The 14,568-nt window shown below is 43.6% G+C and overlaps 1 protein-coding gene across 1 annotated transcript in view; it reads left to right on the plus strand.

The window, feature by feature from the left end:
- Positions 1–13,288, plus strand: part of rcc2 (regulator of chromosome condensation 2) — a 36,640-nt gene extending 23,352 nt beyond the window's left edge. The window contains exons 7-12 of the mRNA XM_078239041.1: positions 762–928; positions 1,996–2,176; positions 3,559–3,664; positions 6,105–6,177; positions 8,054–8,131; positions 8,866–13,288. Coding sequence (XP_078095167.1) covers positions 762–928; positions 1,996–2,176; positions 3,559–3,664; positions 6,105–6,177; positions 8,054–8,131; positions 8,866–8,970 — 710 coding nt within the window. The 3' untranslated portion in view covers positions 8,971–13,288. The remainder of the gene's footprint in view (positions 1–761; positions 929–1,995; positions 2,177–3,558; positions 3,665–6,104; positions 6,178–8,053; positions 8,132–8,865) is intronic.
- The last annotated feature ends 1,280 nt before the right edge of the window (positions 13,289–14,568 follow it).

A 14,568-nucleotide genomic window follows, 5' to 3' on the forward strand; every position in this document is an offset into this window, starting at 1 on the left:
GGTTATCCACTTTGGTAGCTAAAACAAGAAGACAGATTATCATCTGGCTATAAAATACAAGAGGGGAATGTACAACAAGATCTGAAGATAAGCGTGCTGGTGCAGTAGGCAGTAATAAAAAAAATTTTTTTAAAAAAAGGTATGTTGGCCTTCATAGCTGGAAGATTCAAATGCAAGAACAGGGATGTCTTGCTGCAATTATACAGGGCTTGGTAAGGCCACACCTGGAGTATTGTGTGCAGTTTTGGCCTCCTTATCTGAGGAAGGGTTTTCTTGCTCTGTCGAGTTTTACGAGACTGATTCCTAGGATGGATGAGGAGAGATTGAGTCAGGATTGTATTCGCTGGAGTTCAGAGGAATGAGGGGGGAATCTCTTAGAAATCTATAAAATTCTAACAGGACCAGACAGGATAGATGCAAGAAGGATGTTCCCAATGGTGGGGGTGACCAGAATCAGGGGTCACAATCTGAAGATACAGGGTGGACCATTTTAGGTCAGAGATTAGGTGAAATTTCTTCACCCAGAGAGTGGCCAACCTTCACTACCATGAAAGTAGTTGAGGCCAAAACATTGTACGTTTTCAAGAAGCAGTTAGATATTGCTCTTGAGGCGAAGGAGATCAAACGATATGCGAGGGAAGGCTATTGATTTGGATGATGAATGGCGGAGCAGGCTTGAAGGGCGGAATGGCTGCCTCCTGCTCCTATTTTCTATGTAAAATATGCTATAAAATTCTATTTTAATTGCTGTTTTCAAACAGGGCACAACTCTGACGGGAAGTTCATTGCCCGGGCCCAGAGAATTGAATTTGACTGCGAGGTGGTGCCGCGGCGTGTAGCGATCTTCCTGGAGAAGACAAAAGATGGTCAGATCTTACCAGTGCCAAATGTTGTTGTCCGTGAGGTGGCCTGCGGAGCGAATCACACGGTATTGAAGAGAGAATTTGTGCTCAGAACTGTCTTGATAACCTAACCTGTACACCTGTAATCTCATTCTCCATAACAATAATGGCATCAATTTGAGAGCGACATCAGTCAATCTGAAATCTTTCTAAGGAAGATGCCCCCCTCGCGGAAACAAAACAACAAATTATGCCCTTTTTTTAAAAGAGATTTATTCGTGTGGAGGATGGGATATAGAGAGAATTATTTTCTTACCTTTCCCTTTGTCTTCAAAGGATGAGCCTTTCGACGGATATTTTATGGAAGTTGTGTTGAAAAGAGCCAGTGTTGCCCTGTCTTCTTTATCAGTGACCCCCCCCTGCCCCCATTCCAGGCAGGACACCCCCAAATCTGTAACCACCTTTCTAAGGACAAGGCCGGCAGGCACTTGGAAGCCTCCTTCACATTGTGGACGTAGAAATGTATTGACATTCGGAGTAGTTCAAGGAGTCCCCAACCATCTCTTCCAGGACGATACAGATGAGCAGTAAACTACAACAATGCCCTTGTAATGACAATAAACCCCAGCTCTCTGCAGTCAAGTAGATATGTTCCCTACCCTTCTGTTTAAGGAGAATTTATTTCAATTTTTTTGTTGCATATTTTGCCTAAATTTCTAATTTTGGGTAAGAGATATTTGTATGATCTCTAGGCTGTGTTTGTAACTCCATTCTGATGTTTAATTGGGACTTGCCTGCTCTCCCCTGAACATAGTGGCACCTGAATAAAGTGAAATATTATGGATATTGCTGGAAATCTGAAATAAAAACAAAATGCTGGAAAATGTCAACAGATCTGGCAGCACCTGCGGGGAGCTAAACAGATTTAACGTTTCAGATTGCACATGACTCTTGGGAACTTGGTGGCACCTGATCTTTTCTTGCTGTTGCTTCCTAACTGTATTGACTACTGCCCATATCAGTCGTGACTACAAGTGACCTCCCTGAAGGTTGGCCTAGTGTACACCTCCAGTGAACTAATGAGTGTGCAGGTGGTTCAGCAGCCTTGCAAAGTTGGAAGTGTGTGATCCATTTGTCTTTTTGCATTTCCCAGATTGCTCTTGATTCACAGAAGAGGGTATTTACTTGGGGATTTGGAGGATATGGCCGCCTCGGACATACGGAACAGAAGGATGAAATGGTGCCGCGCCTCGTTAAGCTGTTTGACTTCCCTGGTCGAGGTGCTGTACAGATCTGCGCAGGGAACACCTGCTCATTTGCAGTGAATGAAATGGGTTAGTAATATACCTGTTCACTGTATTCTTGTGGACTAGTTGTTTAGTAGGAGTTGCTGGCAATGAAATTTCATTAATATGACCAGGACCGGTATTACTACCCCTCCCACCTGTTGGCTGAGCTTGATGTGGTTGCCTTTCCTTACAGATCTCTAGCCTCATCCTAGGGGCTCAATGCTGATTTTATTTGCAATGGGGCGCTATCAGGTGTGGTTATCCCAGTTTCAACTCAGCATATGAAAGGGCGACATTAAAATGGAACCTCTTGCTCGCGATTATGGCACCCCAGCCCTCGTAGTTGAGGTTACTGTAGCCTCTTCTCGGTCGTAACAGTTTGAGTGTAGACTTGAGGGTTCCAATTCTGCCACAAGGCTTTAGCGCATACAGCACAGTACTGAGTATTGGCACAGAATTGTTAGAGCATAAAAGGAGGTCGAAATCATAGAAACCCTACAATGCACAAGGAGGCCATTCGGCCCATCCAGAATGCACCGACAGCAATCCCGCCCAGGCCCTATCCCTGTAACTCCACATATTTACCCCGCTAATCCCCCCTGACAGTAAGGGACAATTTAGCATGGTCAATCAACCTAACCCGCACATCTTTGGACTGTGGGGGGGGAGGAGAACCGGAGCACCCGGAGGAAACCCACGCAGACACGGGGAGAACATGCAAACTCCACACAGACATTTACCCAAGCTGGGAATCGAACCCAGGTCCCTGGAGCTGTGAGGCAGCAGTGCTAACCACTGTGTCACCCTAGCTGTAGTGTCTGTGCCAGTCTCACCAGTACTATTAAGCCTCTTTGCTCTTTAAATAATGCTGTGGACTCTTGAAGGACCAGTGGTCTAGTGCAATCCTCAATTAAACATTGTTCAGTCAGATTAACTAGTCATTAATGTTTTGGGCTCTTTCAGTCCACAAACTGGCTGTAATCTGTGCCCACATAATTGTGACGATAACTCAAATGTAATTCATTTGCGCATTGAGCTTGGCTTCCTGTAACAATTCTGTGCCAATACTCAGTACTGTGCTGTATGCGCTGAAGTCTTGCAGCAGAATTGGAACCCTCAAGTCTACACTGCAAAGTTCATCAAAATTTGATGAACTTTGCAATGTTCTGAGAGTGTAAACTATGCTTTATGAATGCAAGTTTGCTCTTCAACCAATTGCTGTTTCTGATCCATTTTAAATATCAGCTGCCTTGGGGTTCAGGCACTTGGACATGCTCTTCCTGACTGTATCTGCCCAATGGCAACTTGTAAAATATCGGAGGACTGTTTAAACAAGTTTGGAATAGGTCACTTGTGACAATGGAGTTTTCTTTTACATTTGATTGGTCAGTAATTCCGGGATCCTTCCCCTCTTCTTTGCCTCGCAGGTGGTTTGTTTTTCTGGGGTGCAACTAACACATCCCGGGACTCTACGATGTATCCTAAAGTGGTGCAGGACCTGTGTGGGTGGAAGGTTCGAAGCCTGTCCAGTGGGTGAGTAAAGAGCCGCAGAATTGCTGTGCACAATGTAGGATTTCAAGTCACAACTTATCTTTGGTTTGGGTGCCTAGGCTGAATCTGATCATGAACCGTTGTCTGCCCTATAATTTTCTATTAAATAGCAAAACAAAAGGGGGCAGCAAGGACACTTGAGTGCATGCAAATGTAAATATAATTTCCTGCACCATGCTTGGAAGAATTTAAAAATGTATTCACTCACAGGATTTTTACATCATTGATAAATGCCAGCATTAATTGTCCTTGAGCATGGTAGTGAACCGCTGCCTTGTACCGCTGCAATTGGTATGATGAAAATATTCCTATGGTGATAGGGTGGCACAGTGGTTGGCACTGCTGCCTCTATGCGAGGGACCCAGGTTCAATTCCAGCCTTGGGTGACTGTCCATATGGAGTTTGCATGTTCGTCCCGTGTCTGTATGGGTTTCCTCCGGATGCTCCGGTTTCCTCCCACAGTCCAAAGATGTGCAGGTTAGGGGGCTCATGGGGTAAATGTGTGGGGTTACAGGTATAGGGCAGAGAGGCGGGCCTGGGTAAGATGTTTTGTCAGAGAGTCAGTGCAGGCTCAATGGGCCAAATGGCCACCTTCTGCGCTGTAGGGTTTCTACAATTCTATGTCTGGGAGGATGTTCCAAGATTTTGACACAGCGGTTATTCCAAATTAGTGTGGTGTGTGAACTTGCAGGTATTGGTATCCCCATGCCCTTGCTGCCTGGGTGGAGGAAGTCACAGGCTTGGGAGTTGCTGCAGTGCAACTGGTATGTGGTGCACACTGCTGCCATTTTGCACGGGTGGCCGATGTAGTGAGTGTTTAAGGTGCTGGATGGGGTGCTGACCAAGCAGGTTGCTTTGGCCTGGATGAGTGTTGTTGGGGCTTCACTCATCCAGGCAAGGGAGAATATTCCATCACTCCTGACTTGCGCCTTATTTTGGGGAATCAGAAGTTTGAGTCACTCGCTGCAGGACATCAAGCCTCTGACTTGTTCTTCTAGCCAGTGTTTATTTGGCCAGTCCAGTTATATTTCTGTTTCTTTGGTATCCCCATCTCCGTCATCTGTGCACTGTTGTTATGCTCGTGTAAGCTGTGCCCATTTTCTTGCCTCCTTTCCCCAGGGTGCCAACCTTTGCAGGGAGCATGTGCAGTTTTACGTTGGGCTGATGCAATCAATAGAGGCACCTCCAAGTGACTTTTTAATATAGACTTCTTCCCTTGTCCCAAAGCTGCCTGAAGCCTTTTTGTAGTGTCCACATTTCTGCCCTGGACGAGATCAGCAGGATGAGGAATTGAACCTGGGATCATCTGCAAAAGCAGCAGAAAAACTGGTGGATTCTGGAATGAAAACAGAAACTGGTTCTCCGCAGGGCTGGCAGCATCCGGAGGAGGGGGGGGAGAAACGAGAGTTGACGTTTCGGGTCAATGATCTTTCATCAGAAAATGCCTTGCCCGTTCTGTTGTAAGGTCACTGAACTGAAATGTTAGCTCTGTTTCTGCCTCCACGGGTGCTGCCAGATATTTTGGAGTTTTTCCAGCATTTTTATCTGGAATCATCTGTCCTGTTAGACTTGGTGCAGTAAGCAGCGGTCTCTACCCATTATCAGGTGTGTTGGGATTGCTTAACTTTGATGGGACTCCTAATCTGGCATGGGTGAAACCACGATCAGACAGGAGACAAACCTAGCCCATTGCACTGGGGGTGTGCTGATGCCTGCGATGGTGGTTTGCCTAAGCCAGGGTAGAGCAAAAGAACAGGGAGGCCAATGAGGTAAAACCGAGGCTTTAGCTGATGCAATTGTTTTTTTTTTATTAGAGCCATCTCGGCCTTTTGGCTAAGATGAAGCGTTGGATCAAGCTTGGGTGAGGGTGCAATGCCTCCTCCTGTCAGCTTGGATCTTGTTTGATCGAGCCCAAGACGTGATACAAAGCCTTGTTTGTCCCTCGTGTGGGGACCATGATTGAACCTAATTTGAATTAGTTCTTTTGATTTAGAAATAAAGTACTCCTAATCAAAGGCCACAAGAGTCCTGGAGGCAAGTAACTGAAAGAATGCACTGAATCACATGGTTGTCCCTGTAGCTGTGCGAGTTATGTTGCGGTGATGGAACTTGATTTTCTTCAAGCTGCTGATGGTGTGACAAATGATTTGAGGCGTTCTTTCCAATTCTCCACTTTTTAAATGCTTGTTATTGCGAGCAACATCTGAAAGGGAAGAGAATGGAAATTTGAAGGACACACAGAAAATTCTGGTAATCTTATAACCCGTTGAGCAGCATTCATGGAGAGAAAGGACCTCGCATTGTATTTTTGGGTGTGGATCCTTCATCGGGACTTGAGCTTGTTCTTAACACTTGGGGGTGGGGGAGGGGTGGAAATCTCAGGCTGGAATATTATTGAATGTCTCTTTTTCTTCATGTTCAGGAAAAGTAGCATAATTGTAGCAGCCGATGAGAGCACAATCAGCTGGGGGCCATCACCTACCTTTGGAGAATTGGTAAGAACCGCGATGGGAGGAAGGTATTTGCAGACAGAGCTTCGGCACCTTGTGCATGTTTACATGCGCAGAAGTTGGTGCCCATCGCCCTCTGTTTTGAACCGTGACCTCCTCACGTCACCAAGGAACATTAGAAACTAGGCTGTTTGTGGGATTCGATCGCACCAGAATGGAGAAGTGTATCGACTAAATGTTCACCTTTTTTAAAGATGAAATAAGGTTGATGATTTAGGGTGTACAACAGTTTTGAAGTCTCCATCTGTATGGTCAAATTGGTGAGAAAAGTGGGGCCTTATGGTTGGAGGAAGGATTTGAACCAAGGGTCTCCTAGGCCATTTGAGTATTCTTGACATTGGATGCATTTATTTACAACAGCTAAGTGCTTCTGATTAGGGAGTGATGTAGAATGAGGCACCCTCCGGGAAGTTTAACTGAACTTTGATCTGGTGCCCATGTTGACCCTGACTCTGCACATAGGATGCATTTCTCCTCATCTCTGTCTTAAATGCGCGACTCCTTATTTTGACCCACGTAATGACTGGAGCATCTCGTGTGCTCCATTTATAGAACATTGAACAGTACAGCACAGGAAGAGGCCCTTCAGCCCATGATGTTGTGCCAAACATGACATCAAATTAAAGTAATCCCTTCTGCCTGCCCTTGGTCCATATTCCTCTATTCCATGTATTACCTAAATGCCCCTTTCATATCTGCTTCCACCACCACCCCTGGCAGCGGGTTCCAGACACATATCACTTTTGGTGTTTTTTAAAAAAATTGCCCCTCACATCTCTCAACTCCTACCCCCCGCCCCCTCACCTTGAGTGCATGCCCCCTAGTGTTAGACATTTCAACCCGAGGGGAGATTCTGACTGTCAAACCTATAGACTTCCATCAGATGTCCCCTCAGCCTCCACTGCTCCAGAGAAAACAACCTTAGTTTGTCCAGCTCATACCCTTTAATCCAGGCAGCATCCATAATAGACCTTCCAACGTTACTGTATTCAAAGAGGTCACAACAGAATGACTTGAAGGGAGAATTCGATGGAGGGGTTTTGGAAGTCATGATGTGGAGATGCCGGCGTTGGACTGGGGTGAACACAGTAAGAAGTCTCACAACACCAGGTTAAAGTCCAACAGGTTTATTTGGTAGCAAATACCATAAGCTTTCGGAGCGCTGCTCCTTCGTCAGATATTTCCACTCCATCTGACGAAGGAGCAGCGCTCTGAAAGCTGATGGTATTTGCTACCAAATAAACCTGTTAGACTTTAACCTGGTGTTGTGAGACTTCTTACGGGGTTTTGGAAAGCAGCCTAACATTTGCTATGTTGACAGCAGACGATGAAGGATCAAGCTGGAATGTTCGGCTAAGTTTATTTACACCAAAACGTAGAAGGTTGCTGGATTTTCTTAACAAGATGACTGCTGGCAACTGTCTGAAAGTGCAGCACAATTCATGTAATATAAAGTGCTGCTTTTCAAGCTAATGTCAGTAATCGATTTTATAACTGGAAACTGCCATAAGCATCGCCACCTACAGGCACTGTAACCAAACAACCCATTCAAAATGGATTTTGTCATTGACTGAGGCTGACAAAATTTAAAGTTTATTTATTAGTGTCACAAGTAGGCTTGCATTAACACTGCAGTGAAGTTACTGTGAAAGTCCCCTGCAGGATTCTTCATTGTGTTTTGAAGTGTAAAGTTGTGCCTCATTTAATAGATGCAATACAATAGATTTTATTTGCAGTACCGAATGCCTGCACCTTTATTTATAAACAGAAACCTTGATAATAGGTCCTCAATTGCTCCTGCATATGATGGTCTTATCACTGCAGTCCGTTGGTATAATTTAAACCATAACTGATGTTACAGGGCTATGGAGACAACAAACCCAAGTCTTCCACCACTGCACAGGAGATAAAGACCTTGGATGGCGTTTATATTGAGCAGGTGAGGGAGAGTTTTTCTCATTCCTTTTCCATCTTGAACTTCGGGAAGTATACAAAGAACATGCTTCTTGAGCATTGCTCCAAAATGCCCTCCTGGGATTTTGCCACTTTTGTAGAAAGCTAACTTAATTCTAGACCGTTGACGCCCTGAAAAGGGATTGGGTCGGCACACTCGGAAGGGGGCGGGTGGATCAAGGCTGCAACAAAATTGTTGGACTCACCAGGGTCACTGCGGTGGTCCAATGCCAGCCTTGGCTCAGTGGCAAGGGAGAGGAGTCTAGCCCAAGCCCCGTGATTTTGGGTTCAAATCACACTCCAGAAATTAAAAAGGGCAGTACCAAGACTGATGCTGCAGTGCAGTACTGACTGAGTGCTGCACTGTCATTCATATAAGCTGTTAATTTGAGGCTCCCTCCACCCCCTTGGGTAAATGTAAAAGATCCTATGCCGTTATTTTGTGGGCGAGTTCTCTCTCTCTACGTCCTGGTGAATATTTATTCCTTGACCAAGACTTTTTTTTTCAACTTATCCGGCCTTTATCACATTGCTATTTCTGGGACCATGCTGTCAGCAAGCTAGCTGCTGTATTTCCTACATTTTTAAAATTCTTGACTGTAAAATACTTTGAGACATCATAATACCATATAAATGCAAATCTTTCTTTCTGAAGATCGTCAACACCTTTTTGCCCGGTGATGCTTTGTAGGGAAAGAATTTTATTTTTTTTTCCTGCAGGTCGCTATGGGCCATGCTCATTCGTTGATGATCGCAAGAGATGAAAGCGACGCAGAGAAAGAGAGGATTAAGAAGTTGCCCGAATATAACCCGCGGATTATCTGATGCTGTGTAGCCTGTGCAACCACACATGAAAGCTTCACTTGAACAAAGGCAGCTGAAGTTTGCAGTGCACTGGTCAACAAGATTTTTAAAAAAATAAATAAAATCCACACTGAACAGGGAGCCAGGCAATGGACAACATCTTATAAAGAACTTTTCCAATTCATTAAAAAAAATGTTAGTGGTACTTACATGATCGCGATTACATATGCAGCTAGCGGTAGTATGTCCAGAGCAACTGATTTAACAATGCACGCAGATAGTTGATTTTACTTGTGTTCTATGGCCATTGTGTTACTCCAGTAATGGCCATTTCCTACTGATGTGTTGGAACTCTTTTGTATCTTTTAAAGCCTAGATTTGGCTGTTTTACTTGGTCAGCAAGAGTGGTATAAACAAGCTGGAACGCTGGGAATCATGGTCTTTAAATGGCTATGTTTAAACCATCACACTGGTACAATTATTTCTAATTTTAGTTCTGATCTGGTCAGATTGGCGTACTTGTGAATTGTGAAATCCGTGTCCTCCCTTTTGATTATTTGGGAAGGGTGCAGGGACATTCCATCCGGTTCTGCTAACCACTAAGTCCTGAAATGTGACTCGGGATTTTGTAATAACAGCTGCTCCTGTAGGGTAGGGCAGGGCAGGACCCGAGTGGTTGGACTTCCGACACTGCCTGTGGTGTTGCAGGAGAGTAGTGTTCGAGCAGAAATCCTTGAAAACCACATGCTCCCTTTTTAGTGCAATTACGTATCTCCAGCTTTAGTTTTGAAGGGCCTGTCGAAAAATGCTTGCATTCTGTAGCTTCTGACCTCTTGTCCTTGAGGTCCCTGCACCATTGAGGTTGTGGGTCATATTAGTTTGCTATTGACAGCAGGTGTGAAGCACACTTGCTGTCAGTGGTGCACCATCAGTGTGAAGTGCCTTATGATGTCCCACTCTGGCCAATTCATTGCCAATAATTATTACATTGATTTCCTCTGCACAGGCCTAAGAAGACTCACATTTTCACTTCCATTCCCGGTCTGTATTAAGTTAAGCAATGTGTTTGGTTACAGTGCTACATTTCTGATAAGCTAATGAAACTATTTTTCCCCTTTTTAAAAATTTCTGCCCTGCCCCGCCCCCTTTTTGATTTTCTTTCCATTGAGATTACTCGCAACGAGTGAAATCTTTGTGCACTAACTTTATCAACCCAAATTCAAACTGTTTGGGATATTTCTCTTGCTTCGGCTTGAAAAGTCATTAAGAGGTGTCTTTTTTTTTGAGACTTTTCAATGTGACATGGTCATTTGTAAATGTAAGGATTATTACATTCCTTTGCCGCCTTTCCCTATAGAGGGAAGAATGAAATTGGCACTACAATCCTGAGAGAATTGAAGTCTGAAGGAACTCTGAGCAAGGAATCTGCCATGGTGAAGGGGAGGTGGGGCCCAGTTACTTCCAATACCAGTGGCTTATGACTGGTCATTATTTGACTAATCTCTTTGCTGTTCTAAAGATCAGGGTAAGTTCTAGTTTGGGTGTTTTATTAGAAGCATGAGGCACAACAGGATTAGATGCAGGACAGTCTACCAGACCAAAAGGTTTTTTTTTTATCTGGCAAATGTATTTGTATTCTGTGTAGTCCGACTTGATGGCTATTGCGAACATGTTTGATTCTTTCCGTAGAATTAGTAAGCAGATCAGATTAGATGCTTTACATATTAACATTTGAACACTGAATCCTTTTTACATTGTTCCAATTTCTAATGTCCTTGGGTAGTTTGTCAGATTTCTCATCTGTTAAGTTGCAATACGCACATAAATGAGGTCATGGAAAATCTGCTATTGTAAATTCACAGCTGAAATAGAAAAGTGCTATTCTTATTCCCGGCTATTAATTACCAGAACTGTAATCTCTTGCTCTCCAGCAGCAGCTCATCCATTGCTTCTTTGTGCATTGACAGGCCATAGTATGGACAGTACCTCAGAAGTTTCAATGCAAGTTATGGTACATGTTGGTCAACTGCAACTGTCTCCATTGGTATGGCTCCTACCATTTAGAAAGCCACGTGCCTGACTCCGCAGTTGCAAAGTTCTATAGTGACTATAAATCTAGCCCTTTCAGCCCTCTTTGATAGACAGGATCAAAAATCCCTCCCTAAAAGATTTCTTGGGGCGATTTGAGAGGAGCTGGAAAAATGGGGGTTAGCGCACAATTTTTCCAGCATTTTGTTTAGCCTCCCTGTTGAATCAGAATTGCAGGTTTAGTTGCCCTATTTTTCATCTGGCATTCCTTTAAATTCATTATGTCTGTCAGGATAATTTGTTGAACTGAACTGAATCTTTAACAGTTCAAAATGCCTGAGATGAGTGTGCTGGCAGGACCCCTGTGATTTGGTTACTGTTCTAAATTGAGCGACTGATGAAGTGAAGGGTTCTGACCCCGAGTAAGCCAATAAATTTAACCATTTTTAATTTGACGGATCCACAATCCAGGCACCTTTTTTAAATGCTTGATACCGGGTTTTGTGGGGAGGGGGAATTTTAGAATAAGCTGATGGTGCTCTGGGGTATATCTGTGACCACCCTGTGGTGCATCCTCTTTCCACAGTGCATCGTTTAACAAGGTCAGGGTGTTGGCACCTTGGAGTTTAATGATGTTGATTTCATGGAAATTACTTGGGTTATCTTTTTTTTTAGTGTTTGTGGGACAAAACTGCACATCCTCTTAAAGAAGAGAGAGACTGGCTGCAGTTCAAACTGGATTTTGTGTTCCGGTTAAATTTTCACTGATGTACATGTCACAGTTATGTAACTAAGTCTGATACCATCTGCTTATAACCCTGATGTTTCCTGATTTCTATTTTGACAAATGCTCAATAAGCTTCCTTTTTTTTTAGGTTTTGCTCTTTTAGATTAATGTTTTTCTTTCTCCCCACTAATTTGCCAGCCAACCTGCCCACTTTACACAATGTTCTGTTGTCATTAACGGCCACATTGACTAGATTTACACATATGCCTTCCTGATCTTGGGGGGGGGGGGGGGGGGGGTTTGAGCCTCTGCCACTATCCTGAAAACCTCATCAGTGGACTGAGTAAGAAGTGTGTGAATTTTCTATGCTGGTCCTTTTTTCAATCTGGTACAAGCCCCTGCATGGCACTACTATGTTGGGTTCTTCCTGTAGCAGCCAATGATTATGTGTCAACAAAGGTGGCAAATGTGGAAAGGTTGGCCCAGATTTTTTTTTTCCTTCTGGTTTCTAAGGTCCAAGCTTTATGGAATTGGGTATGAATGTACCACAGAATTTTGCAGGTGCAAGTTGCACTAACGGTGTACTGCACCAGTAGCTGTGAGTATGCACTCTTTTCTGTAAGTGTTGCATGGAATTCAGCCAGACAAAATAAAATAACTTGGATAATGTTTGGACTCGTTTCCATCTTTCAGTATCCCTGAGCTGGGTGGAATTTGTGTATAAAGTGAATAATATGGCTAGACAGAGCACGCAATAGTGCTCCTCTGCTGCCTTGACTAATTTTTCTTCATCGTGAGAGGAAAGCTATTGATGCTACTTAAGACCAAGGTCAAATGGCCCATTGTCACCTGCATTTGACTCCCCTCATGCTTTTCATGTGCCTTCAAATATTCTTTCCAGTTTTCAGCTCCAGGTGTCTGGAACCTAATCCTGCTCTTCTCCACTCTCATCAGAATGGAAAGTCCAAGCTGGACTCTCCTTTTTAAACACCAGGGCTGTTTTTTTTCCTCCTTCTGTCAATTTCAAATGTCCAGACAGAAAGTGGTTCAACTTGCTTATGGAAGAAATATGTTGAGCAAGTCATGAAGCTATTATAGTGCAAACTCTTGCATCTTTTCCTCCCTCTCCAAAATTCCTTTTTAAAGAATTGGGGAGGGTAGGGAGAGACCCTAGATCCTGCTCCTTTCAGCTAATTGCCCCCAAAGGAGAATAAATTGGAACTGTTCATTGCAGCTGTGGTGCCTGGGGAAGTTATTCCACTGCGCACAAACACCATCCATTTGTTGTACTGTTAATGGCTTTCCTGGCAACGCAAAACTAATGATGGAATTGAACGTTTGCAAAGGTTTAACACTTCCCCCAAGTGGAGGTGAGCTGTCGGCTTGTTTAGTAAGGTGGGTGAAGAGGGGAGGGGCGGCGTCTCTTTTCATGCTGGTTATTAATGACTAGTTTCTTGGCATCATTAGATTTAGTTAGTGATTTGTAGCCAATTAGCTGCCTGTTCAGTGCTGTAAACTTTTCTTTTTTTTTTACTTTTGTATTTCCTGCAATAAATTGAATAAATTTTACCTTGTGTTTCCTTCCATTGTGTATTAGTATGGATGTAATTTCTATACAGCCCATTAACAACTGCTGAATTTGAGGTGCTGGTTTAGGAGTGAGGATAAATTATCTTCATCTTGTCTGTGACATTTTGCAGATGAACCACCAGTACATGTGAAGGGAAAGATGTTTGCCTCGATTTATGTCCCCAACTTGATTTTAAAACAATTTTCTTAAATTTGTAACCTCAAACTCTGCCCCGCTGTCCTGAAAATTGACCCGAGATTGAAAACAGTGCCCCTAAAATTGTAATACAAATGCAGGAAATCTTAAATTACAAAAAAAAGTAGGAGAACTCAGCATATTGGGCAGTATCTGTGGCGAGAAAAAGTTCTCTTCAACTGGGAGGTCATTGAGGTGAAACATTAACTTTCTCTCCAGCTTTTTCTTTTATTCTTATTGCCGCTGAACTTAAAGTTTGCTTATTAGTGTCACAAGTAGGCTTGCAATGAAGTTACTGTAAAAATCCCCTAGTCGCCACACTCTGCGCCTGTTCGGGTACACGGAGGGAAGATTTAACATGACCAATGCACCTAACCAGCACATCTTTCAGACTGTCGGAGGAAACTGGAGCACCCGGAGGAAACCCACGCAGACACGGAGAATGTGCAGACTCCGCACAGACACTGACCCAAGCCGGGAATTGAACCTGGGTCCCTGATCCTGTGAGGTAGCAGTGCTAACCACTGTGCCACCCTTGTTTGTTATGGGGCAAGAGGATCAAGTGCTTTCTGTAACCTGAAATTTCTACCTTCAGACGACACTGAAGAACAGATTATCTGCTTGTTATCACCATTGTTTGGGGAACTTGCTACATGAAAATTGACCACTGTATTGCAACAGTTGACAACATGTTGAAGTACTTCATTGGCTGTAAAGTACTTTGAATATTCATTAGACCTGCCATTTCATATTTAAACAGTGTCTTCAGTTAATTGTGTTAAATTATAGTTACGCTACATTTAAAGGTTTTATGCAAGAAGCTATCATTCAAATGCGAAAAGCAAAGGTATGAGTGAACAGGGAGGTTATGAGGTGGTCGGGTAGCAGTTTGGGTGAAGATCGAAATAACTACTCAGGAGAAGTTGCAAAGCTGCAATAAACAGGCAATTGCTACAAGAATTTGGCATGGAGGTTTGGAAAGGTGTAGGCGAGAGAGAATGGTCAAAGAAGAAATGGGGACTGTAGGACCTATAACTGGGTAGTGATTATTTTTGGTGGGGGTGTGCAAGGCAAACATGGGCTAGGGTTGTCAGACTCG

The sequence above is a fragment of the Mustelus asterias genome, chromosome 22 (genome assembly GCF_964213995.1).
Source record: "Mustelus asterias chromosome 22, sMusAst1.hap1.1, whole genome shotgun sequence".
Lineage (NCBI taxonomy): Eukaryota > Metazoa > Chordata > Chondrichthyes > Carcharhiniformes > Triakidae > Mustelus > Mustelus asterias.